Below are 27,772 nucleotides of genomic sequence, written 5' to 3'. Positions count from 1 at the left end.
TAGCCACTTCACTCGACCACTTCTGGTCCAGCCGTCCATACCCAGGAGGGGGGGGGGCTTCTTCCCTGTTGTTTCCTCCACCGATTCAGGTCGCAAAGTCCCGAAAAGTCCGGTCAAAAAAGGTCCGTTAGCCCATCACCTGCGGGAGCGATCGGACCTGCGACCTAATTCATCCTGCCGCCACCGGAAGTCGCCAACTTCATTCTTGATGTACAATGAACAACATGTCGCAAACGCACCACATTCCCAGAGATCAGTAACACGCAACCGTTACATTCTTACTGCCACCTTTTCAGCATTTATAACTCAGCTGGTGTACAAATTATCTCGGTGCTCGGTGTTAACAAACATCCCCCAAATCTATCTGGCGTTTGGAATTGGCAGTTTGGAATTGAAAGTTCCGTAAGACAGTTACTGAGTTTAGTGTCTTCAAGTAATGACATACCTCTTGTCCTGTTGCTACATCAATAGCTGTGAATACGGTCCCTGAAGCACTGTAAAGAAACAGATATAGTGATAAAATCACAGATGACGTCTGTATCTATTATTGCTATCAGCTATTACCGTGATCAATGGAGAATACAGACTGGATTCTAGACTTGCCTCCAAAGGTCTGTACTAAATGGAAACCCCACAATTTGAAGTCTTTTCGGAAAGATTAAGTGTTCAAAGGTGCTCCAGTCACCTTTGAACATTAAACTAGTACATCCAACTTGGCAATGATGCACAGTGGGTGAAGAAACAGAACTTACCCCTGCCCGATTTTCTCAAATCTGGTGTATTTCTTTTTTGGATCTCCGACACTCACAATACTTCCTGCAACAAAGATGCACGATGTGGTTAATGTTAAAAATATAACAGTTTAGATCTTTCAAATAGCCCACAGATGATACTCTGCGATGGTTATGACAAACTATGCCATCTGGTGAGAGTATAATCCTCCTGGTATAATCAAAGTCAACCTCCCACCTAGAAAATAGCCCATCACAATCAGGAATTGCACTGAATTTCTGTGCCTCCCTCCTATTATATGCATCATAAATCTCTCCAAATTCTAAACTAGTAGGGATGACATGGTGGTTAGCACTACTGCATCACGGCACCAAAGACCTCTGTTCGATCCCGGCCCTGGGTCACAGTCTATGTGAAGTTTGCACATTCGCCCTGTGCTTGCTTGGGTCTCAACTCCACAACCTGAAGATGTGCAGGGTAGGTGGATTGGCCACACTAAATTGCCCCTTAATTGGAACTTTTTAAAAAATAAAGTGCTCAACTAACAGCTGCAGAAGACCCGGCCAGAACCAAACGCCTACTGGAGAATAAAAAACAAGCGGTAACCATTGTAAATAACACAACACAACTGATGTAAATAACAGAAGCCGACCGATGTGTATATTTTTTTAAATATAAATGTTTTTATTCTCCATTTTCCTTCAAAATTTACACCCCACCCACAAACAGTAAACGGTAACAAATACAAAATCAATCCCCTTAACAATACCAACGATCCCATCCTCCCACCACCCCAAACGGCCCACCTGTCAATATATGCATCCAATAAAACAAACCCTCCCACGGTGGCAACAAAAAAAAACAAAGGAGAAAAAGAAAAAGGAGTCTGGGACCGCCCATGGTCACCATTGACCTATAGAGTCCACTCCCCCTCCCCCCCCACACTCAACACCCTCCAACCTCTGAAAGAGTACCGTACATGATACCCAAGAGTTGTACCCACCCCCCCAGTCTCCAACTCCTCCCATCCACTGCCTCTTGTAAAACTCCTCCTCCCAACCTCTGTTCCTTCCCCCCAACTTTCCACCCCGGCTAGACCACTCGGACCCTGTTCTGCCAGGCTCCGATGGGCGCAGCCCCTCCCCCCACCTCACTCCCGTTCACTGGCCGGCTTAAACTGGTCAGCGTGGAGGCCCCCGCCCGGGTCCCTTTCCCGGCCCTAGGAAAGCCCAGAAATCCCATTTTAGCACACAAACCCCGCATATCCACCTGCACCCCAGAGCCCTCATTGCGAGTGAAAGTCCCATCACTTCCCTTATCCAAATATATACAACATTGGCTCCTTTAGCCCATACACCCGCGCGCAGTGATACAAAAAAGAAGAAAATACAGTCATGAGGTTACATCGGCACATGGCCATTTCTCAATTTCTCAGTTCTGCCACAGTCCTTCTGCCTTCGCAAACTCCTCCGCTGCTTACGCCGTTCCAAAATAAAAGTCCCTGAGCTTGTAAGTCACCCTCAGCTTCACTGGATATACAATGCCGCACCGCACCTTGCTAACGTACAGTGCCCTCTTCACCCGGTTGAAGGCAGCCCGCCTCCTCGCCAGCTCCATCGTAAAGTCCTGGTATACACGTTTACCAGCAGCAGCCCACTGCACCACCCGCTTCTGCTTGGCCCAGCTCAGGACCCTCTCCTTCACACTGTACCTACGGAAGCACAGAGTCACTACCCTTGGCGGCTCACTCGCCTTTGGTACAGGCCTCCACGACCGATGATCCCGATCCAGTTCATATCGGGAGGGATCCTCCCCCTCCCCCAATAGTTTCGCCAGCATCGCGGCAAAATACTCAGTCGGCCTCGTTCCTTCAACACCTTCGGGCAGTCCCACAATCCTCAAATTCTGTCGCCTGGATCTGTTTTCCAGGTCTTCCATTTTTCCTCGCAGTTCAACCATTCAATTAGATAGTGGCTGATCCCACCTTCGTTGTACTCTTCTATACGACCTGACAAAAATCTATTAATCTTTAGTTGTTATTAATTGACCTAGTTTCAGGAAATAATTTCCCTCTATTCACTCCTTAAAGGAATTTAAGCACCCAAGATTAGATCACCCTTTACTCAAAGAAATACAAGCCTAACCTACAAAACAAATTTGCCATCATTCCAGTTATCCCCTTGCACAGCCAAGGTATTCTTCCTGAGGTGCAGTGTTCAGAAATGAATGTCATATTCCAATGTTTTTTTTTTAGATTTAGAGTACCCAATTCATTTTTCCTATTAAGGGGCAATTTAGCGTGGACAATCCACCTACCCTGCACATCTTTTGGGTTGTGGGGGCAAAACCCACGCAAACACAGGGAGGATGTGCAAACTCCACACGGACAGTGACCCAGAGCCGGGATCAAACCTGGGACCACGGCGCCGTGAGGCAGCAGCACTAACCACTGCGCCACCGAGCTGCTTCCCATCATCCCAAAGTCCATCACTCCAATCGCAGCCAGCATCATCACCATCTGCGTCCAGATGTAGTAAACTCAGTCAGGGTCAATTTCCACAGCTTTCCAGCACCCCACAATCAAACATAATCCTGCGCGTTGCTTGTTGCATTTTAACTAGAATTGAGATGCTATTCAGGAAATCAATATGACCCTCTGATCGTGCTGAGTTGACATAAGAACTAGGAGGAGTAGGCCATATGGCCCCTCGCGCCTGCTCCGCCATTCAATGAGATCATGGCTGATCTTTTGTGGACTCAGCTCCACTTTCCGGCCCGAACACCATAACCCTTAATCTTTTTATTCTTCAAAAAACTATCTATCTTTATCTTAAAAACATTTAATGAAGGAGCCTCTACTGCTTCACTGGGCAAGGAATTCCATAGATTCACAACCCTTTGGGTGAAGAAGTTCCTCCTAAACTCAGTCCTAAATCTACTTCCCCTTATTTTGAGGCTATGCCCCCTAGTTCTGCTTTCGCCCACCAGTGGAAACAACCTGCCCGCATCTACCCTATCTATTCCCTTCATAATTTTATATGTTTCTATAAGATCCCCCCTCATCCTCCTAAATTCCAACAAGTACAGTCCCAGTCTACTCAACCTCTCCTCGTAATCCTACCCTTTCAACTCCGGGATTAACCTAGTGAATCTCCGCTGCACACCCTCCAGCGCCAGTACGTCCTTTCTCAAGTAAGGAGACCAAAACTGAACACAATACTCCAGGTGTGGCCTCACTAACACCTTATGCAATTGCAGCATAACCTCCCTAGTCTTAAATTCCATCCCTCTAGCAATGAAGGACAAAATTCCATTTGCCTTCTTAATCACCTGTTGCACCTGCAAACCAACTTTTTGCGACTCATGCACAAGCATACCCAGGTCTCTCTGCACAGCAGCATGTTTTAATATTTTATTTAAATAATAATCCCTTTTGCTGTTATTCCTACCAAAATGGATAACCTCACATTTGTCAACATTATATTCCATCTGCCAGACCCTAGCCCATTCGCTTAACCTATGCAAATCCCTCTGCAGACTTCCGGTATCCTCTGCACTTTTTGCTTTACCACTCATCTTAGTGTCGTCTGCAAACTTGGACACATTGCCCTTGGTCCCCAACTCCAAACCATCTATGGAAATTGTGAACAATTGTGGACCCAACACTGATCCCTGAGGGACACCACTAGCTACTGATTACCAACCAGAGAAACACCCATTAAGCCCCACTCTTTGCTTTCTATTAATTAACCAATCCTCTATTCATGCTACTACTTTCCCCTTAATGTCATGCATCTTTATCTTTTTTAAAAAAAATATGTTTTATTGAAATTTTTTCGATCAAAGTTTTTTCCCCTTACAGAACCCTTGAGCCGATCCTCTCAGGGCAAACTTTATCCGCTCCAGTTTTATGAACCCCGCCATATCGTTTACCCAGGCCTCCAGTCCGGGGGGTTTCGCCTCCTTCCACATGAGTAGAATCCTACGCCGGGCTACTAGGGACGCAAAGGCCACAACGTCGGCCTCTTTCGCCTCCTGCACTCCCGGCTCATCCGCAACTCCAAATAGAGCTAGCCCCCAGCCTGGTTTGACCCGGGCCTTCACCACCTTAGAAATCACTCCCGTCACTCCCTTCCAATACCCCTCCAGTGCCGGGCACGACCAAAACATATGTGCGTGGTTTGCCGGGCTTCCGCCGCACCTCCCACACTTGTCCTCCACTCCAAAGAACCTGCTCAGTCTTGCTCCCGTTATGTGTGCTCTATGTAGCACCTTGAATTGAATCAGGCTAAGCCTGGCACATGAGGAAGAGGAATTTACCCTGCTTAGGGCATCAGCCCACATACCCTCCTCTATCTCCTCCCCTAGCTCTTCTTCCCACTTTCCTTTTAGTTCGTCCACCAACTCCTCCCCCTCTTCCCTCATCTCTCTGTAAATCTCTGACACCTTGCCCTCTCCGACCCACACCCCCGAAAGCACTCTGTCCTGAATCCCCTGTACCGGGAGCAGCGGAAATTCTCTCACCTGTTGTCTAGTGAACGCCCTCACATGCATATATCTAAGGAAGTTTCCCCGGGGCAACTTATACTTTTCCTCCAATGCTCCCAAGCTCGCAAACGTCCCATCTATAAATAAATTTCCCACCCTCCTAATTCCCAACTGGTGCCAGCTCTGAAATCCTCCATCCATTCTTCCTGGGGCAAACCTATTGTTGTTCCTGATTGGGGACCCCACCAGGGCTCCCCGCACACCTCTCTGTCGCCTCCATTGTCCCCAGATATTCAATGTTTCCGCCACCACCGGGTTCGTGGTAAACTTTTTTGGTGAGAACGGTAGCGGCGCCGTCACCAGCGCCTCTAAGCTTGTCCCTTTACAGGACTTTCTCTCCAGTCTTTTCCACGCCGCTCCCTCTCCCTCCATCATCCATTTACGAATCATCGCCACATTGGCGGCCCAATAGTAGTCGCCCAAATTCGGTAGCGCCAATCCTCCTCTGTCCCTGCTACGTTGTAGTAACCCCCTCCTTACCCTCGGGACTTTCCCTGCCCACACGAAGCTCGTGATGCTCCTGTCTATTTTTTTGAATAGTGATTAGAAGAGGGTGATATTTAAGTACAAATAAGAACCTCGGGAGGACCATCATCTTAATTGCCTGCACTCTGCCCGCCAACGACAGAAGTTGCATGTCCCACCTCTTGAAGTCCTCCTCCATTTGTTCTACCAATCGTGTCAGATTAAGTCTGTGCAAGGTTCCCCAGCTCCTAGCGATCTGAATCCCCAGGTATCGGAAGTTTCTTTCCACTTTCCTTAGAGGCAGGCCTTCTATCTCTCTACTCTGGTCCCCTGGGTATATCACAAATAGTTCACTCTTCCCCATGTTAAGCCTATATCCCGAGAAATCTCCAAACTCCCTCAACATCCGCATAACCTCTATCATCCCCCCCGCTGGGTCCGACACATACAACAGTAGGCCATCCGCGTATAGCGAGACTCGGTGTTCTTCTCCCCCTCTAATCACCCCTCTCCATTTCCTGGAGTCTCTCAACGCCATGGCCAGAGGTTCAATTGCCAACGCGAACAACAGTGGAGACAGCGGGCATCCCTGTCTTGTTCCCCTATATAATCGGAAATACTCCGATCTTTGCCGACCCGTGACTACACTTGCCGTTGGGGCCCCATAAAGAAGTTTGACCCAGCTAATAAACCCGTTCCCGAACCCAAACCTCCTTAACACCTCCCATAAATACTCCCACTCCACCCTATCAAATGCCTTCTCTGCATCCATTGCCGCCACTATCTCTGCTTCCCCCTCCACTGGGGGCATCATTATCACCCCTAATAGTCGTTGCACGTTAACATTCAGTTGTCTCCCTTTTACGAACCCTGTCTGGTCTTCGTGCACCACCCCCGGGACACAGTCTATCCTCGATGCCAGTACCTTTGCCAGCAATTTGGCGTCCACGTTCAATAATGAAATAGGTCTATAGGACCCGCACTGCAACGGATCTTTATCCCTCTTCAAAATTAGCGATATTGTCGCCTCCGACATTGTCGGGGGTAAAGTCCCTCCTTCCCTGGCCTCATTGAACGTCCTCACCAACAACGGGGCCAACAAGTCCACATATTTTCTATAAAATTCCACCGGGAACCCGTCTGGTCCCGAAGCCTTCCCTGCTTGCATGTTCCCCAGCCCCTTAATAACCTCGTCCACCCCAATCAGTGCCCCCAGGCCTTCCACCTCCTGCTCCTCCACCCTCGGGAACCTCAATTGATCCAGGAACTGCCGCATCCCCTCCTCTCCCTCTGGGGGTTGGGACCTATACAGTCCCTCATAAAAGGTCTTGAGCACCTCATTTATCTTCCCTGCTCTTCGCACCGTGGCTCCCTTTTCGTCTCTAATTCCCCCCATCTCCCTCACCGCTGTCCTCTTTCGCAACTGATGGGCCAGCAGGCGACTAGCCTTTTCCCCATATTCATACCTCCTCCCGTGCCTTCCTCCACAGCACCTCCTCCTTCCTGGTGGTCAGGAGGTCAAACTCTGTCTGGAGTCGTCTCCTCTCCCAGTACAGTCCCTCCTCCGGGGTCTCTGCAAATTCCCTATCCACCCTTAAAATCTCCCCCAGTAATCTTTCCCTTTCCTTGGCCTCTGTTTTCCCTTTGTGGGCCCCAATGGAGATCAGCTCTCCTCTGACCACCGCTTTTAGTCCTTCCCATACCACTCCCACACGGACCTCCCCGTCGTCATTGACTTCCAGGTATCTCTCAATACACCCCCACACTCTTCCACACACTCCCTTGTCCGCCATCAATCCCACATCTAATCGCCAGAGTGCTCTCTGCTCCCTTTCCTCTCCTAGTTCCAGGTCCACCCAGTGTGGGGCATGGTCCGAAACCTCTATGGCTGAATACTCAGCTTCTTCCACCCTTGAGATCAACGACCTTCCCAAAACAAAAAAAAAAATCTATCCGGGAGTACACTTTATGGGCATGGGAGAAGGAGAACTCCCTGGCCCTCGGTCTAAGAAATCGCCATGGATCCACTCCCCCCATTTGGTCCATAAACCCCTTGAGCACCTTGGCCGCTGCCGGCCTTCTTCCGGTCTTTGAGCTGGATCTATCTAGCCCTGGGTCCAGCGCGGTATTGAAGTCCCCTCCCAATATCAAGTTTCCTACCTCCAGGTCCGGTATACGACCCAGCATCCGTCTCATAAATCCCGCATCGTCCCAATTCGGGGCATATACATTAACCAACACGACCTCCATTCCCTCCAGCCTGCCACTCACCATTACATATCTACCTCCGCTATCTGCTACGATGTTCTTTGCTTCAAATGCTACCCGTTTCCCCACCAATATGGCCACCCCTCTATTCTTTGCATCTAGTCCTGAGTGGAACACCTGTCCCACCCATCCTTTCCTTAACCTAACTTGGTCCGCCACCTTCAGGTGCGTCTCTTGGAGCATAGCCACGTCTGCCCTTAGTCCTTTCAAATGCACGAGCACTCGGGCCCTTTTAATCGGTCCGTTCAGGCCTCTCACGTTCCACGTGATCAGCCTCACTAGGGGGCTACCTGCCCCCCTCCCGTGTCGACTAGCCATCACCTTCTCTAGGCCAGTCCCATATCCCGCCTCCGCGCTCCCACTCGCTCCCCAGGCGTCGCATTCCATCCCCGTCCACCCACTCTTTAGCCATTTCCTTTTTGATTTCCGCAGCAGCAACCCAGTTGTCCCCCCCCCACTAGATCCCTTTCTAGCGTGATTGCTCCCCCCATATTACTTCCGCAAGTCAGCTGACTTCAACTGACCCTGGCTACTCCTGCTCACTCCTTGACCCCCCCGTGTGGGGAACTCCCATCTGCCTTGCGCCTGTCTTCCCGCCATAATCTTTCTGGCGCGGGAACATCCCTTTATCTGACCCGCCTCTTGTGGCGCAGCTCCCTTTCCTCTCCCCCTCCCATTCCTCATTCTCCGCCTATGTCCCTTCTTTCCCCCCTCACCGGCGCCCACATTTCCCAGTGTCTCCCCCCATCCCAATTTACTTCTCTATTTACATCAACCATAACAATAACAATAACATTCCCTGCAGTATCAGTCCCTCAGTTCCGATCCAATTTCTCCTCTTTAATAAAGGTCCATGCTTCTTCCGCCGTATCAAAATAATGGTGTCTCTCCTGGTACGTGACCCATAGTCGTGCCGGCTGCAGCATCCCGAACTTCACCTTTTTGTGTAACACCTCCTTGGCTCGGTTAAAACTCGCCCTCCTTCTCGCCACCTCCGCACTCCAATCCTGGTACACCCGTACCACTGCATTCTCCCATCTGCTACTCCGCACCTTTTTAGCCCATCTCAGGACCTCTTCTCTGTCCTTAAGGCGGTGAAATCGCACGATTGTCGCCCTGGGTGGTTCTCCCGCTTTTGGTCTTCTCGCCGGGATCCGATGTGCCCACTCCACCTCCAAGGGGCCCGCAGGGGCCTCAGCACCCATCAATGAGCTTAGCATCGTACTTACATAAGCTCCACAGTCCGCTCCTTCCTTCGTCAGGGAGACCCAGTATCCGAAGGTTCTTCCTTCGCGCTCTGTTTTCTAGGGCCTCGATCCTTTCAATACACTTTTTATGGAGCGCCTCGTGCGTCTGTGTTTTGACCGCCAGGCCCAGGATCTCGTCCTCATTATCCGTCACCTTCTGCTCCACCACGCGGAGCTCTGTCTCCTGGGTCCTTTGTGCCTCCTTGAGCCCCTCAATTGCCTGTAGCATCGGGGTCAGCACCTCCCTCTTTAGTAGCTCCACACACCGTCTCAAAAATTCGTCTTGCTCGGGCCCCCATGTTGCCTGAGCTTTCTCCGCCGCCATCTTGTGTCTTCTCCCTTTCTGTCCCTTTCGTCGACGATTCCTCGCGCTGCAGCCGCCGATATTTTCCTCCTTCGTTGGGAGGGGGGGGGGGGGGGGGGGGGGGGGGGGGGACGACGACGACGACTCCCTACTCACTCACCCCACACCGGGTTGCGTCGCCCAAATATTTCCCGTTGGGGCTCTTAAAAGAGCCCGAAGGTCCGTCGGAGCTGGAGCCGCCGAAACGTGCGGCTAGCAAGGCATCGCCGCAACCGGAAGTCCCACGCATCTTTATCTTATGCAGCAATCTTGTGCGGCACCTTGTCAAAGGCTTTCTGGAAATCCAGATATATCACATCCATTGGCTCCCCGTTATCTACCGCTCTGGTAATGTCCTCAAAAAATTCCAGTAAATTAGTTAGGCACGACCTGCCCTTTATGAACCCATGCTGCGTCTGCCCAATGGGACAATTTCCATCCAGATGCCTCGCTATTTCTTCCTTGATGATAGATTCCAGCATCTTCCCTACTACCGAAGTTAAGCTCACTGGCCTATAATTACCCGCTTTCTGCCTACCTCCTTTTTTAAACAGTGGTGTCACGTTTGCTATTTTCCAATCCGTCGAGTCCATCCCAGAGTCTAGTGAATTTTGGTAAATTATCACTAATGCCTTTGCAATTTCCCTAGCCATCTCTTTTAGCACTCTGGGATGCATTCCATCAGGGCCAGGAGACATATTGAGCAAATCTTAAAATGGAATTTTGTTTTAAGGCTGTAAATTAGAAGTCAGGTTTGTCAAAAGGCAAAGATTAAACCTGGCAGACAATCAGTCCCACAGGTTTCTCACACATCATTTTTCAATTAAATTCCAACTTGGATTGAAAATAATGGGAGGAATCTTCGCATAACTGGACAAACGTTTTTTTGAAAAAAATTATATTGGACTTTTACAGTTTTTACAGAGATTGTGTATTTACGTAGGAATAGTTCCTCCCCTCCCAGTCGGTTCACCCTGCTCCTATTTAGGTGTTCCCTTGGCATCTTAGTTTATTTACATTTTGGTAGGGTTGTACTCATTCACTTGTGCCAGCCTCGGCAGGGCCCTAGGTCGTGCAACTGGTTTTTGCCCGTTAGAACGGACTTTTCCACCTGGAGGTGGGGGCTTGGTACTCTCCTCTCCTCTCACTCTCCCTTCCCCCTTCCCCCCCCCCCCCCCGCCACCCCCCCACATCCCCGTACCAGGTGGTTCAGACCTGGGTCCCTTCTTCCCTCCTGCAGGGCCACGTCTTTGTGGCCTTGTTCTTGCGGCCCCCACCATTGTCTATTCCAGCTGTTCCTGTTCCTCCACACCTTCCCCTCTCCTTCCCCTCCCTATTCTTTGGTGCCTAACGGCCCCAAAGTGCCCCACCCCGCACCCTTGCTCTATTGGCCTTTGGCTTCAAGCAGGTCTTGGGACAAGTTGGTGAATGGCTTCCATGTCTTGTGGAAGCCCCCTTCCGACCCTCGGCTGGTGAATTGGTTTTCTCCGGGTGGAGAAATCCCGACAGGTCGGCCAGCCAGTCTGCAGCTTTGGGTGGTGCTGCTGACCGCCAGCCGAGCAGGATTCTTCAGCGGGCGATTAGGAAGGCAAAGGCAAGGGAGTCGACCCCGTCCCCATAAATAGTTCTGGCTGGGCTGATACCCTGAAGAGTGCCATTTTTGCACGTGGCTCCACCCTCACAACCTTGGATATTGCTGCAAAGAAGGCTGTCCAAAACCTGAACAGTCTGGAGCAGGCCCATAACATGTAGATGTGGTCGGCCGGGTCTCGGTGGCACCTTTCACACTTGTCCTCCACCTCCGAGAAGAACCTACTCATTCGAGTTCTGGTTAGGTGTGCTCTGTGCACCATGGGACCCCCCTCCCAAGACCTCATCGACCGGAAGCAAAAGAAGTTTCTGGAAAAGCGAGTGGAGGGGATAAAAGTAGGCGTCTCAGAGGCAGAAGAGGCAAAGCAAACAGGCGAAGCAAAGACAAAAGTGTGAGGTGACCCTTACCAGAAGCAAGCAAGCAAGAGCCAGCAAGAATCATCTTTGCAAAAGAGGAACCAGAGGGACTCGGGGATCAGATCTAAAACTTACCAAACCACCTTTGTGGGTAGTATAGTCGAATCCTGGGTGTTTCTTAGTGGGTAATTTACGGGTTAACTATATTGAATAAAGTGTTTTGCATTATATCCCTATCTGTAATTTGTTCTACTCCTAAATAAAGACATCTGGGTAAACTTTAATTAAGGAGCTGGTTGAAGTATCTGAATTGGACAGATACAACAATCACTTTCAGTTGCATATGCTTAGGCCAGTGCAGTGCTTCGCTCCAGAGTCCCCATCCGGTTTCAATCCCTCGTTCTTGCTCCCATTTTCCCCCAGTCTCGGCCAGCGGGAATCGTGCCCCTTCTAGTAGTTGTCCATTTAGGTTCCCGCAGTTTTCCCTTCCCAGATTGCCCGTGTCCAACAGTTCCTCGAACACATGTCTCGGGGTCCATGGGCATGATGTTGTCGCCTTGCAGAGGAAGTTCTTTACCTGGCGGTGTCACAGTTCGTTCCCATTGGGTAGTTGTAGTTTTTCTGTCAGTTCCCCTAACATCGCTAGCCTGTGCTCCATATAGAAGTCCCTGACAATCAGCGTCCCCCTCGTCCTGTCTCCACCTCTTAAAATGCAGCGTCCAACATGGCTGGTGTGAACCTGTGGTTGCCGCAGTTGGGGACCATGGCGAACATTTTGGTTAGGCCAAAGTGCTGTCTCATTTTATTCCAGGTTCGGAGTGTGGCTACCACCACTGGGCTTGGGTGCTTGGCTGGCGGGGATGGCTCGGAGGGTCGTCCTTGTGCAGGAGCTCTCCTCTATCCTCACCCGTTTCCGGTTGTTGCATCCATCCCCTCACACATTCTGCTGTGGCTGCCTAGCAGTAGTGTTGTAGGTTTGGGAGGGCCAGGCCAGGATCCCCAGGTAGCGGAATTTGCATTGGGCTCGCTGGAATGGTAAACCCTCCAGCTCTACCCCTCCTCCTTTTGGGTTCACTAGGAGGATTTCACTATTGCTCAGGTTGAGCTTGTAGCCCGAGAAGGCTCCAAATTCTCAGCAGCTTCACGATCTCTTCCTTGCTGTTTTGCAGTTCGAAGTGCAGAGGAGCAGGTCATCCACAAAGAGCAAGACTTTGTGCTCCGTCTCCTCTTCGGATTCCTTTCCAGTTTTGTGCTGCTCTGGAGGGAGGGTGATCGCCAATGGCTCAATTGCCAGGGCGAACAGGAGTGGGGACAGCACTCATCCCTCCCTTGTGCCTCTCTGCAGCTGGAAGTATTCAGTACGGGTGTTGGTCCGTACCCTCCACATGGGGGCGTTGTGTAGGAGTTTCACCCATGAGGTGAATCCTGTCCTCAACCCAAACCACTCTAATACCTCAATGAGGTGCTTTCACTTGACTCTGTCGGAAGCCTTTTTTGCGTCCAGGGAGAAGATGACCTTTGGTGTGCTCTCCCTGGATGGGGTCATTATCATGTTTGACAGTCGCCTGATGTTTGCTGTTAATCGTCTACCCTTCAAAAAGCCCGTCTGATCTTCTGCGATCACCTTTGGTACGCATTTCTCCAGTCACCTGGCCAGGATTTTTGTGAGTATTTTCACATCCACATTGAGCTGTGAAATGAATCAGCAGGATCCACATTCAGTTGGTTTTTTGTTCAAATATAAATTTTGCTCAAGGCTGGGATGGTGTGAGCTTTAGCGTGCACTCAAATTCCATTTGTATACACCTGCAGTGTTAAGCAGAGTTCCTGCGTTTACATTACCAGTAGAATGGTTACATTCACCCGACACCCTATTCTTTAAACAAACCAAAGAATTAATGCAGGACATCAGAGATGTAGCAAAGTTTTCATAATTCTGATCAATTCAAAATGGCACAAACATGAAGCCCCAATCGCTGTGAAATGATACACTGAATGGAGAGAGAGAGAGTTTGCCACTTGATCTGGTTCATAACAACACCAGCACCATCAGTACCAGTTCAAACACTGCTGCTGAGCACCTTGCTCCATACTCACACCTGACAATGGCAGTAATAAGACAACATGGTGGTGCAGAGGTTCCCACACAGCAAGTTAAACACTGAGCACTTACTCAATTTTTCCATTATCTCATCATCTGTCATCTTTGCCTTCTTTTTTGTTTTGTCCAGTCCCTTTGAAGTGCCATCGCCATCAGGATCTCTGCTGGCAGGAGGTGGTATTGGGTCAATCACAGACCGCGTGTAAACCTGAGAAGATAGTTCAATGAGGTGATGCCAACATACCGACTCATACTGTAATATTGTATCACACACTAGCGCATGCGCACACACACACCCAAAAGGGCAAATATGGGATATATACATGTGGAACTATATGCAAACACCAACAAGGAGTGGTTAGGTTAAATGACCTGTTGTAATTTCTATATATCTAGGTGCAGAAATAGATTTAAAATTAAATTTGAAGGTGATAAATCCATAAACGGAGAAAAATGGGACTCTGAATTTTGCCACTTGGTGCACTGAACACATTGTGATACCCATCAGTGAAGCATTTTAAACAGCTTTGACCATCCCTTTATGAAATGATTTTCAATCCAATGAAGTGATATAGCATCACTACAAAGATACCAGGGATGAAGCAACACAGTTATGATGAATTGCTCTAGGGCCTGAGAATCTGGATCCCAGAGTGCTTAAGGAGGCGGCTCTGGAAATAGTGGATGCATTGGTGGTCATCTTCCGGGATTCTATAGACTCTGGAACAGTCCCTGCAGATTGGAGGGTAGCTCCCGTCGCTTCAAAAAGGGAGGTAGAGAGAAAGCAGGGAATTATAGACCAGTAAGCCTAACATCGGTAGTGGGGGAAATTCTTGAATCCATTATCAAGGACTTTACAGCGGAACATTTGGAAAGTAGTGGCAGGACCAGTCAGAGTCAGCATTGATTTATAAAGGGAAAATCATGTTTGAGAAATCTGTTGGAATTCTTTGAAGAGGTAACCAGTGCAGTCGACAAGGGGGAAGCCGATGTGGTATATTTGGACTTTCAGAAGGCGTTTGACAAAGTCCCACAAAAGAGATTATTGTGCAAAATTAAAGCGCATGGGATTGGGGGAAATGTATTGAGGTGGATAGAAAACTGGTTGGCAGAGAGGAAACAAAGAGTAGGAATTCATGGGTCCTTTTCAAATTGGCAGCCAGTAATTAGTGGAGTGCCCCAGGGATCGGTTCTGACACCCCAGCTACTCACAATTAGTATTAATGATTTGGATGAGGGAACAAAATGTAACATCTCCAAAGTTTGCAGATGATACCAAGTTAGGTGGGAGGGTGAATTGTGACGGGGATGCAGGGATCCTACAGCTTGATTTGGACAGGTTGGGCAAGTGGGCAAATCAATAGCAGATGCAGTATAATTTGGGTAAGTGTGAGGTTATTTACTTTGGAAGCAAAAGCAGGAAGGCAGATTACTACCTGAATAGTTATAAATTGGGAGAGGAGTGTGTGCAGCGGGACCTGGGTGTCCTTGTGCACCAGTCGCTAAAAGGTGAGCATGCAGGTGCAGCAGGCGGTAAAGAAGGCTAATGGTATGTTGGCCTTCATTGCAAGAGGTTTCGAGTATAGAAGCAGGGATGTGTTGTAGTTGTACAGGGCCTTGGTGAGGCCACACCTGGAGTATTGTGTGCAGTTTTGGTCTCCTTCTCTGAGGAAGGATGTTCTTGCTCTCGAGGGAGTGCAGCAAAGGTTTACCAGACTGATTCCAGGGATGGCAGGACTGCCATATGAGGAGTGATTGACTAGGTTGGAATTGTTCTCGCTGGAGTTCAGAAGAATGAGGGGGGGATCTCATTGAGACTTACAAAATTCAACAGGACTAGACAAGGTAGATGCAGGGAAGATGTTACCAATGATGGGTGTGTCCAGAACCAGGGATCACAGTCCGAGGATTCAGGGTAAACCATTTCGGACAGAGATAAGGAGACATTTCTTCACCCAAAGAGTGGTAAGCATGTGGAATTCATTACCGCTGGAAGTAGTTGATGCTTAATCATTGAATATATTCAAGAGGAGGCTAGATATAGCACTTGGGGAGAATGGGATCAAAGGCTATGGGGAGAAAGCAGGATTAGTTGGATAATCAGCCATGATCGTGATGAATGGCAGAGCAGGCTCTAAGGGTCCAAAGGTGTCCTCCTGCTCCTATCTTCTATGTATCCAAAGTCTGGGACTGCTTTCACTGGAGGTAGTGATGGTGAAATGGGGTTCTAACGTTATATGTCCGAGAGGATAAATAGTGAATATCATCTCCACCAGTTGATGAATCAATAATGGAAGGGGTATAAAATTTGGGAATAGTAGGAGAAACAAAAAGGAAGATCAGCAAATACGTTTTTCTACAATGGGTTGACGGAGTAGTGAATGCTTATCAATAGTTAGACAGTCACGCATGACAGCTAGGACAGAATCAAACAAAGGAATATGAAGAATGATTAGGCCAGCCCCAAAAGGAGCTCTCACAGGCACAGGGTCAGTGACCTTCTGGTTCGACAATACTCACAGATTTGGTGCATTCTGGCCGTGGTGCAATGGCTGGAGGAGGGGCCTCATCATCATCATCCTCCTCCGGGACAGTTGGCACATTTGATGGCTCCGTACCCTTTGTACTGTGCTAAAGACAAGGGATTACATTTTATAACACTTGTATACAAACTACATCGTATTCCTCTCATATCTGTAATGTGTATACATCATAGTCCCTTCCAGCCTCTACACAAGCTAATAAGCATCTCACTCATACCCATCAGTGCTAATGTGTGTCAGTGGTTTTGCCACAGGATGTTATGATGCAATTGAATGATCCACTGCTGCTGGCTATATTACTGCAAAGGGGAAAGCAAAGTCTGTTAAATCTCTCCTGTCAGTACATAACTTCTGCAGCACCAAGACCCCTTTGAGCACTTCCGCACAGTGACTCACTGCTAATAGGCAGCCCAGGCCCCTAGGCTGAATGTCAGGGGACCTCAGAGGCCCCAAAGTCGTGATATACAGGCCCACCAGTGTATGGACATGCCCTGGTGTCCATCACCCAGGTCTCAGCTATGGGTCAAATAATATGCACTGCCTTGTGGGCCTGGCTCAGGAGAGTCAAAGGCACTGGAGTCCTAAAGGTGGCTGGTATTTTCTTTAAGCAAGCACCTTCTAGTAACTCCTGGAATCAAGTAGGTTCCAAACGTGGGGGCTCTCGTCCTTCCTCTGTATTCAGTCCAAGAGGTTGAGAGGGAGATGTTGATGCTGGGCATGTCTGTCTCCAAATCTTAACCAGTAACCAATATTTATCATCTAAATTCCATGCAGTTTAATCAATATATGGTCCTGTATTCTGCTTTTATAGCACATTTCTAGCATTGTATTTGCCTCAAAAGATCAGGCATTACACACATATCGGACCAACACAGTAGTCTATAATGTGCGGAAGTCTCTAGAAAACATGCAGTTGGAGATAGCTACGTGTGACACAATGCAAGAACAAGGTACTACAACTACAAGATACTCACCGCAGGTGTGACTGCAGGAAACCCATCCGGCTGTTCTGTTTTAAAGAAAGAACAAGAACAAGCTTAAACCAAAGGCCTAATGTTTTCCGCATAGTCTGATCAGTCAAGACCTTGGGCAGGAAACCTAACTTTTACCCATCCACCCTTGGGGTCGCTGCTCCATCTCCTTACCTGTGAAACTCAGATACTTCTGTTTCACTGTATCTTTGGAATCATAGAATTTGAGCACATCAAGCACAGCCTGAGGATTTTTCTTCTGTTCCAGTTTGGTGATGTTGGATGTCTGTAATAGCCGAGCCCATTGTTCGGGCATCCCCTGTAAAACACCACCACACCAGCTTCAAATAAAACTATAATAGTGGAAACTGGACAATGCAAAGATTGCACCGTGCCCAGAATGAATCCAACTCAACCAGCTAACACAAAGGTTAGACTACCCAATGTGCGCTGGAGGTACAGTTGACACATTTGCTCCTCCCTTCCCTGTCCATAACAGGCTTCAATTGGCTATAAAACAATTTGTGCCAAGAATAATCTGCCAAAAATTCTGACCACCAACTCCACCACCATAATGACCTCATGCTTGGTCTCCATTCACACATTCTCTTGAAAACGTGCCAGCAGAGTTTTGTGAAAGGATGCAGCAAAGTGGAGGCAGAAGATGTAGTGCACCAGGATTTCCAAAAGGCACTTGCTGCTCAAGATAAGAGCTCATGATGTTGGAGGTGATACAATGGCATGGGTACAGGATTGCCTACAAACAAGAAACAGTCAGAATAAATGGGTCATTTTCAGGTTGGCAAGTTTTAATGGTGGAGTGTACACAGGAATTGGTACTGGGGCCTCGATTTATGGTCTTAATTGGGAAACAGAACCTATTGCATTGTTACCAAATTTGCTGACGATACAAAGATAGGCGGAAAAGTAAGTTGCAAGGAGAATACAAAGCCTGAAAAGGGATATTGATTGGTTAAATGCGTGAGCAAAACTTTGGCACTGATGTGAGGTTGCCCAGTGTGACAGGAAGAGTGGAAAAGCAGAGTATTGAAATGGAGAGAGTCAGCACAATCCTGCAGTACAGAGGGATTTGGGTGTCATTGTTAGAAAAGTTAGCATGAAAGCACGGGAAGTAATTGGGAAGGCAAATGGAATGTTGGCCTTTATTGCATGGGTGAATGAAGTTGGAAGTCTTGTTTAACTTGCACTGGATAATCAGGATGAGGAAGCTATCTTTGGATGGAGCATTGAGCAGCTTAGGCTCATTAAAATTTATAAGAATAAGAGGTGATCGTATTGAAACACAAGATTCTGAAAGGGCTGCACAGGTTAGATGTTGAGAGAATGTTTCCCCTTACATGGGAATCTAGAACTGGGGCCATAGTTTAAAAATAAGGGGTCTCCCTTTTAGGAAGGAGATGAGGATTTTTTTCTCTGAGGATTTGGAATTCTCTTTCACAGAGTGGAGGAGACTGGGACAATGAATTAATTCAAGGCCGAGTTCTACAAATCTTTGCTACAAAGGAGTTAAGGATTATGGGAGACAGGAAGCAACGCCACAATCAGATCAGTTATGATCGTATTGAATAGCAGAGCAGGCACGATGGGCCAATGGGTCTACTCGTACTTCTTACGATCTTATCATTCGACATCTGCCCTCAGCAAAACAGGGCCGGGGAAGCAAACCATGACTGAAAATGTCTCTTTACCCCTTTCAGAAGATAAATGTGAAAGGTTACATTGACATAAGGACACCAATCAAAATGACTAATTGAGTGTTAGTCTTTATCTCAGGTGCTAGAATACAAAGGGCAGGAAATGATGCTTCAGTTTTTCAGAACTTGGCGCAGGCCCCATCTGGAGCACTGTGTCCTGTTCTGGGGCACTGCACTTCATTCAGTAAGGTCAGTGACCTCAGATGCAGTCCGGGTACAGTTTAAAATTGAGGGTTTGAAGCATTAAGTTTGAGGACAGGTTCCATAGTCTTTTGAGTTGTAATCCATTGAGTTGAGGGGTGACCTAATGGGAATGAAGGTGGCTAAAACCGGGACTTCATTTGATAAATGAAACTATTTGCTCTGGTGGAGGAATGGAAACATAGAAAATATGGCAGAGGAGGCAGCCATCCAGCACATCAAGTGTGTCGACAGTAACAAGAACTATCCAGCCTAATCATATTTTCTACATCTTGGTGCACAATAATGCCCTTGTTCTCAAATGTGACGAGGGTTTCTCCCTCTATCCCACTCACAGACTGTGAATTCCAGACCCCATTAGATTTTGTAATTTCCCTCTGATCCTTCTACCACACTCCTTTTGCGCTAATGGAGATTGGGTGCAGATAAGAATGATCTATCTAGGCCCCTCAATTTTATACTCAATTAACTACAGGGACTGGTTTAGCACACTGGGCTAAACCGCTGGCTTTGAAAGCAGACCAAGGCAGGCCAGCAGCACGGTTCGATTCCCGTACCAGCCTCCCCGAACAGGCGCCGGAATGTGGCGACTAGGGGCTTTTCACAGTAACTTCATTGAAGCCTACTCGTGACAATAAGCAATTTTCATTTCATCTCCCTTCAGCTTCCTGCATTCCAAAGAAAACACCTTCGGCCTATCTAATCTTTTCACATAGCAAAAATTCTCCACTTCTGGCAATTTTCTCTGTGCCTTCTCTAGTGCAATGAGGTTATAATTTGTGAAAAGATGAGGATATTTGAGAACGCCCAATTTCAATCTGTTAAACCCTGCTGCAGCGAGTTGGGAACCAGTTCAGCAGGACACAAGTTCTTGGTGGCTGTCACCATAAACCTCCAAAGACAGAGGGCTAGTGTGACCTTTATACAGATTGATACAATAGATGGCTGCCAGTACATTCGCTGGAATAGGGCCAAATGCAAGTTGCTCGACAGTCAAGCCAAAATGGTCACAATGAAATAATTCATTGTACGCCTCATTATGTACTTACAGTGAACTCCCCTGTCACAGCATCGAACCCAACATGGATCGTGTGCTCAAAGTCAGACGGAGGAGATATTTCTGGCCGTTCTTTTTCCCTCTTCTTATTCCCTGTACAAACAACATAAACCCCGATAACATACAGAAAGAACCAACTCCAAGGAAAAACAACTTCAAATGATAACAGGTGGATAAATTCCCTCTAATCCAACCAAAGGAACACAACTCAGTCAACCACCTTCCATATGGAGGTCACCCCAGTACACAACACAGAACAGACAGGTTGTAATGTAGTGGTTATGATCCTGAACTTGGAACAAAGAGGTGAGAATTCAGATACAAGTCCTGCATAGCGAGTTATTTGTGAGCTGGCACCAGGGGAAAAATTATTGAAAATCCATTGTTATTGTTGCAATTATTCACCCAGCTTTTTACCATTCAGTGAAATTTGTTCAACATCCCACCCCAGTCCGGTCTACAGCTGACTTCAGCATCACATTTAAGTGGTTGATTCTCAATGTTTTCTCAAGTGAACTACCAGCACCTTCTTGGGTCAAAAACGTGCACTGCAAAAATTAATTAATTGTTTTTTAAAAAAAGGAGCATGGCAAAACACGATCTACTGTGTTCAAAGGGAAAGTACCGATGAAATATATATTTTAATTGGCCTATTTTCTGGCAATATTAACTTATCCGACTCAAACAATGTTGCAGCCTGCACAGCAATGACAGATTCATTCTCAACAGGTTCAGCATAATTCGCAATCATCCAACATACAAACACATCAAAAAGTAAAGCAAACCACTCGAGCATTGAGATTAGGTTACCCAATATCAATAGTGAAGCCCCCCATGCCAACCCAAACCAAACCGTAGGCCCAATACGTTTCTAGCTTGATCGTCTATTGCTGCCCCACACACATCTTCCATTTTTTCCAACCAATCGACATAAGTCTCTAAAAATTCGGAGGCTGGCAGGTGGTCTAATAGTTGATAATAAAAGGGTTTGATGGGCTAGGTTTAGAGAGAGAGAGAGAGGGAGACAGAGAGAGGAAATGTTTCCACTTGAGGGGAGGACAAACCTAGGGTCACAAAGGAAGCTTGTGTGGAGCATAAACTCCAGTTGGGCTGAATGCCTTGTTTCTATGTCATCCTATGGAATATCACTTGAAATCAGTCTCTGAATCTAGGTTTCAACCTGAATTTGTTTAATTTTAATCATGGCAAGCATTGATATTTTACACCATACATAAAATTAACCCCATCCTTAATTGGACTCCTGTCTTGGGGTGGGTATCATTAATTTCTCAGAGTCCCTCCTGGAGGTCTCACTACCAGTTCTTAAGCGGTGACTCAAAAATATCTACGCTCCGATCAAACTCTCAATCTCAAGCAACAAGAGCGGCAAACATGCATAAAGAAATGGTTGGTGCCCATAGGGGGTGGGAAGCCCCCCACCGCAGAGATTTTATTGAAGTGGGTGAAGAATAAAGCAGGGCAATAGCACAGACAATTCATTGTCCTAAAATCAAGGGATAAGATTCTAGAATCATTGGAAAAACCAGTAATTGGCTGCTTGGGTCGTGTTGGTGGAGGCACCAAGTGTGCTGGCTGCTACTGAAAGTTCATCCTCCATTCTCCCTGCCCCCTCCCTCAAATGGAAGATCACCACAAGTATAACTACAGCACTGAATAGTCAGGACATTTTGCCAGCTCGCTGACACGGTTAGTAGTGTGAACTGTGGGGGGCCACTATCGTGCACGAGTGCACCATTTATCATTAGATTTAATCCAACAAGGCCATTTACAAATACACAACTGCCAAAGAGAAAAGGCTGCTGCCTCGAGGGTCACCGCAACACCATTATCTTTCTCCACAGCAACTTCTAAAAAAAATAACATGTACCATTTCTGCCCATTTCCGGAGAAATTCCAACATGTATTGGCTGAGGTTGAGAACTGGGGATCTGTATTGCATTGCATTGTGATGCAAAGGGTTTTGAAGACAGAATTGCCTGTTGAACCGTACAGCTCAAGTCAAGCGCCTCCAGCTATGGTAAATGCATGCAATAAACAGCACTTTCACTGCACCTCCACCCCTGTCCTTGTATCATTTGCTTCTATGTTGCCTGTTCCATGCACATTACCATTCATTACACAGACAGCTTTACACATTGTTAAATCCCACATCCACTTTGTACATGCAACACTGTATTCTTGCCTACAGTGACCACGTACCAACCACTGCGACCCCCATCATGCTCTCCTTTGTCCCATTGCTGGATTCTCTGTTATACCTTTTTCTCCAGTGTTTGAGAAAATCGACTTGAGTTTTGTCCGCTTCTGTTTCTCTTCAGGTACAGATGGCAGTGGCTTGGCAGTGTGGTTGGCCAACAGGGCATCCTTACTGCCCATCGGGAAGCTAGTGCTGCTCACACGTACTGGGGGTGCAGGTGGTTTGTCCTCCAACTCTCCGTTATTGGACATAATTGCAGATTATGCAACCCTAGGAAAACGAGACAATAGTTAGCACTGAAAGGCAACTCAACAGGTAGAAGAGAACTTGCAAATACAAGACAGTATATTATTGGCACAGGACAGCTACAACAGGCCCAACATCCCTGCTGCAGAGCTTTCAGTAAAAAGCAGAGTTCACGGCATTAAGTGGTTCGGCAAATCAACATTTTTTATATTCTTTCATGGGTCTGGGTGTCATCTGCAAACCCAGCATTTATTGGCTACTCCCAATTGCCTATGAGAAGGTGGTGGTGAGCCACGATTAGGGCTGAGAAATAAATGCTGGCCTGGCCAGCAATCCCACATGATATATATTTTTTTAAAGCTGCCTCTATTGCTCTCTAGTGGCAGGCAGGCAATACTGCAGTATTGCCAGGAACTAATTCCCAACTCTGCATTGCATATCAACAGCGAGCTGTGTAGTCAGCCAGCTTAGAGGTGGTAAAAGTCGTAAACATTTATTACGACCCCAACAGTTGCTAGGATACTAGACCAAAACCCTAATATTTTATTTTGTAAGACTGAGGAAAGGATACCACACTCCAGAAGTGATTTCACGCAAAATAGGGATATGGTAAATGAAAACAAACTTTATTGCTACACAGTATTACAATATCTTTAACGTTGCACAACAGTTTACAATTACCCCTTAAACAATGCTAATCAATAGTGACACAATAGCCCTTAACTGCTATCTTTATCCCCAAACAGCAAAACCATCTGTTTTCAATCCACTTTTAAATACAAGTTAGCAGACTCAGGAATACTTGCTGTAAAGAGATGTCTTGGACACTCCACTTGAAGATCTTTTAAGACTGTTTGAAAGAAGGAGACCCGACAACCTGTCCGAATAATGCTAAACCTCTGGCTGACCTCCCAGCCACTGACTAACCCCGAAATCCTCAACACCAACTGTTTCAACGCCCGGTTCCTCCCATTAACTACATCATCTCACTAAGTTGATCACAATGTCTCTAATTACATAGAACATAGAACATACAGTGCAGAAGGAGGCCATTCGGCCCATCGAGTCTGCACCGACCCACTTAAGCCCTCACTTCCACCCTATCCCCATAACCCAATAATCCCTCCTAACCTTTTTGGACATTAAGGGCAATTTAGCATGGCCAATCCACCTAACCTGCACGTCTTTGGACTGTGGGAGGAAGCCGAAGCACCCGGAGGAAACCCACGCAGACACGGGGAGAACGTGCAGACTCCACACAGACAGTGACCCAGCGGGGAATTGAACCTGGGACCCTGGCGCTGTGAAGCCACAATGCTATCCACTGTGCTACCGTGCTGCCCTAATTATCTACTCCCCAAGGAACTCTCAATCTAAATACAATTCCCTTCGCCCAAACTTTTATGATGCTTTAATTGCACCTGAGAAAAAGCCTAGCTGCCCTTCCAAACCACGATTTTTAAGAACATGACTGCAGCAGTCAAACACTATCCCAGGCTTTTAGCTGCACCGAATACAGAATACATCTCAAATTCCTACATATATCAGTTGAAAACACAGGAATTTTAGAACAGTGTTGGAGGAAGCCCTTGTAATCCTGTAACTTGTTCACAGTTGGTCTAGTGTTTTTGTCCAAGTCAAAGAACAAAGAACAAAGAAATGTACAGCACAGGAACAGGCCCTTCGGCCCTCCAAGCCCGTGCCGACCATGCTGCCCGACTAAACTACAATCTTCTACACTTCCTGGGTCCGTATCCTTCTATTTCTGACATGACATATGATAGAGGCACAGGGTGACAATGAAAAGAGGGGTCAGAAAGCTGGGAAAGCAATAGGATATTGAGACAAAGAGGAACACAAGCTGCCCTGGTGTTGCCTCCTACACAAATTCCAGGAAGACATCACACCCCTAGTCCTGTGAACATGGAAAGAGCTGCTGCCAATTTGCTGTAGCAGGCTTAACGTTATTTCCTGGTATCAGACGCCCCCAGTGAACGCAAGTGCAGTTCAACCTACTTAAACTGGCTGACAAAAAGCAGAGGTTGGCTCCATTTTGTTAAAGCTCCTGCGTGTCTCTCTCCTCCCCCCACACGTGGCTTTCAACATTTAGTTCCACAAAACCATCCAGCCATATATACAAATTCCTTCAGAATCATGGTCATGAAACAGTGAGAAACCTGTCCACGTCCTGCACTTCACACTTTCACTGTGTTTGACCAGCTTCAAGGCACTACAACACAAACTATTGCAGACATCTCTGCAATAAACTGTATAATTTAGGAATTTTAAACAGTCACTATTGACAGACTATACAAAGTCACATGGCAGCTGAAGAAATAGGTTTGCGATATTACGGAACTTAAAAAGCAAGATTAACCCCGTCTCAGTGCTTTCCTACTGGGGTGTTTATCGCCCTTTAAGCTCTAGTCTGGAGTCAGGTGCACTCTTTGGTCTGGTCACATTGAGTTTGCATCACCGCTATTTTAGATTCAGCAGGAACTGCAAGCAGACCCTACACCCCCCATGATATGGAGTGGACACGATATTGCCTCTTGATATGGAGTGCACTTGTCCTTGTATGATATCTAAATAAATGACAGTGATATTCATGAATAGTATAATACTTTTATTCTGTAATATATCAAGTGCTGCCCCAAAAAGCTCAGTTTAACGGAATAAAGATCCTTTTTAACTAATATACATGGTTTGAATCAATGAGTGGCTTTATTTATACAAGATAAACGTACCCCCCACACCCCCACACACACGACAAAACAAAGACACATCATGCCTCCTCTTTAAATTTGAACCTTTAACATTTGAAATGAGTGGGCCATTCAATGCCTGAAGCCTGTTTCATCATTCAGTTAGATCCTGCATTTTAACGCCATGAATCAGTCTTGGTTCCATTTGCCTCGGTGCTGTTGCACAATAAAATCCATCAACCACTGGGTTTCACATTTCTGCTGCCCTGTGTGTGAAGAATAGCCTGGCTCTATTTTAAGGTTGTGCCCCCTTGTTCTGTGCAGAGAAATGAACATTAGCCTCGCTCCCGCAGTCAGTGTGGCTCAAGGCAGACAGTCTTGCAAGTGACTACAAGTTTGGAAATCAGCTGCGCTGTAAAGAAAAAAAAATGAAAATTGCTTATTGACACAAGTAGGCTTCAATGAAGTTACTGTGAAAAGCCCCTAGTCGCCACATTCCGGCGCCTGTTCGGGGAGGCTGTTACGGGAAAGGCTGCCTGTTTTACGACAAGCATTATTTTGAGGGGACAACAAGGACCTCACACTGTTTATTGAGATGGCAACCAGGTAACCCAATGCCCTGCTCTCTTAATAGGTCCCACAAATGGCTGTCAGGGTCATAACCCCAGGTTGAGACATATGTTTTGACTGTGGGGCATGCAGCTGATTATCCCAAACTAAATCAGGATCTTCACATGCAAGCAGCTTGCAATAGGGCTGCAACTCTACCTCCCCAAGTTCTCACTGTTAAGATGGAATGCTTCAGGTGAATACTGGAGGTTGTGGGATATGACTACATATTCCATTGTGGTCGCAGCTTCAATCTGTGGTCCATTACTTGGTCTCAGCCAGTGTAGCAATAGGTGGGTTGAAACTGTCCAAGTCTCCCTTGGGTTTGGTGAGGACAGGGACACTTCCATCATTCAACAGCCATGACCAACTTTAACACAATCAGCGGGTCTCGGGGTTCAGAAGGGGATCATAGCATCATGTCCCTGTTTCTCAATCATTCGTATCCAACTGCAGTTCCAGCTAGTGCCCAGGGTGTGCAGGAGGGTGACAGAATGGGAGAATGTCTCAAAGAGTCAAGATTCTTTCATAGTTTAAAAGAGCCTTCAGTCAGTGTGCAATGCAATTGTTGGGACAGTACAGAATTCCACAACCCAACCTAGTGCTCCACACACCTCTTTCCCCCAACATAGAAGAGATTGTCACACAGTTCACTGACAGGTCAACATTGTGCACACTTGATTATACACGGTGGAGAAAGCACCAACTGGCACACAGTCACCATTTGGTCTGCAGCCAAAAAACCCTCATTTACAGGAAGAATTACAAAGTGTGTGGTCGGCCAATTGAAACTACTTAGGGGGAAGCTGCTCCCTGTACCCTGCAGCCCATCTAGCAAAGGATTCACTGAACTGCAAGGTGTGGAAATATTCAAAATTTGACCAAAATATGTCCCATGTTAATAAAGACTGAATTCCAGTTAGTGTAAACCAAAAGCCCCAACTACAGTCACAGAATCACAGAATTGTCACAGGACAGGAGGCCATTCGACCATTCACATCTGTGCTGGCTCTCTGCTGGAACAAGTTGCCGAGAGCCACTACTCCACCATCTCCCTACAACTCCAAATATTCTTCCTTTTCCGATAACAATCCAATTTCCACTTAAAAGCCTCGATTAAACTTGCCTCCACCACAGTCTCGGGCAGTGCTTTCCAGATCCTAACCACTCGCTGTGTGGAGACGTTTTTCATGCTGCTGCACAATATCTGGGCAAAAATAATGAGGTCCAAGATCAAACAGAATACTTGCAGTATTTTGACTGACTGGAATGCATCACATGCCACAACATGCCAGCCTCATCTTTGTCAGATTAATGAATATACATGCAAATTATTCAACGTATTTATCTATTGGTTTCTGAACTGAAAAATGATTAACACTGTATAGTCTAGACAGCAAAGAATCTGCCTAACTGATTGGAGATAAACATTCAAAGCAGATATTTAACCGGTCCTTTCAATAAATTAAAATGCAGATGCAGTTTTAATGCTTTTGAAACACCAGACCATAATATCCTCCTGTATCTTGCCGAAAAAGTCAACTATAATTGCAATCTTTATTAGTGTCACACGTAGGTTTACATTAACACTGCAATGAAGTTACTGTGAAAAGCCTCTAGTCGCCACATTCCAGCACCCGTTTGGGTACCCTAAGGGAAAATTCAGAATGTCCAAATTACCTAACAGCACGTCTTTCAGGACTTGTGGGAGGAAAGCGGAGTGCCCAGAGGAAAGATACAGGGAGAACGTGCAGAGTCGCACAGTGACCCAAGCTGGGAATTGAACCCGGGGCCCTGGTGCTGTGAAACATCAATGCTAACCACTGCTACCGTGCCGGCTGAAAGCTACATTAACC

At 47.0% G+C, this 27,772-nt stretch overlaps 1 protein-coding gene across 4 annotated transcripts in view; it reads right to left on the bottom strand.

Annotated features, from left to right (window-relative positions):
- Positions 1-27,772, bottom strand: part of LOC140390038 (serine/threonine-protein kinase PAK 2-like) — a 101,626-nt gene that overhangs the window by 10,641 nt on the left and 63,213 nt on the right. For 3 of the 4 annotated variants that reach the window (XM_072474885.1, XM_072474884.1, XM_072474887.1), the window contains 8 exons: positions 22,418-22,626; positions 20,131-20,231; positions 17,340-17,484; positions 17,169-17,203; positions 16,172-16,282; positions 13,724-13,859; positions 753-816; positions 446-494 (listed from right to left, as the gene is read on the bottom strand). In XM_072474885.1, the coding sequence (XP_072330986.1) occupies positions 446-494; positions 753-816; positions 13,724-13,859; positions 16,172-16,282; positions 17,169-17,203; positions 17,340-17,484; positions 20,131-20,231; positions 22,418-22,607 (831 nt within the window). In that variant the 5' untranslated portion in view covers positions 22,608-22,626. Of the gene's footprint in view, positions 1-445; positions 495-752; positions 817-13,723; positions 13,860-16,171; positions 16,283-17,168; positions 17,204-17,339; positions 17,485-20,130; positions 20,232-22,417; positions 22,627-27,042; positions 27,124-27,772 lie in introns of all 4 variants that reach the window. The other variant, XM_072474886.1, reaches the window with a different exon arrangement.

Source organism: Scyliorhinus torazame, chromosome 14, assembly GCF_047496885.1.
Source record: "Scyliorhinus torazame isolate Kashiwa2021f chromosome 14, sScyTor2.1, whole genome shotgun sequence".
NCBI classification, from domain to species: Eukaryota; Metazoa; Chordata; class Chondrichthyes; order Carcharhiniformes; family Scyliorhinidae; genus Scyliorhinus; species Scyliorhinus torazame.
This window is presented reverse-complemented; position numbering and strand designations above follow the sequence as displayed.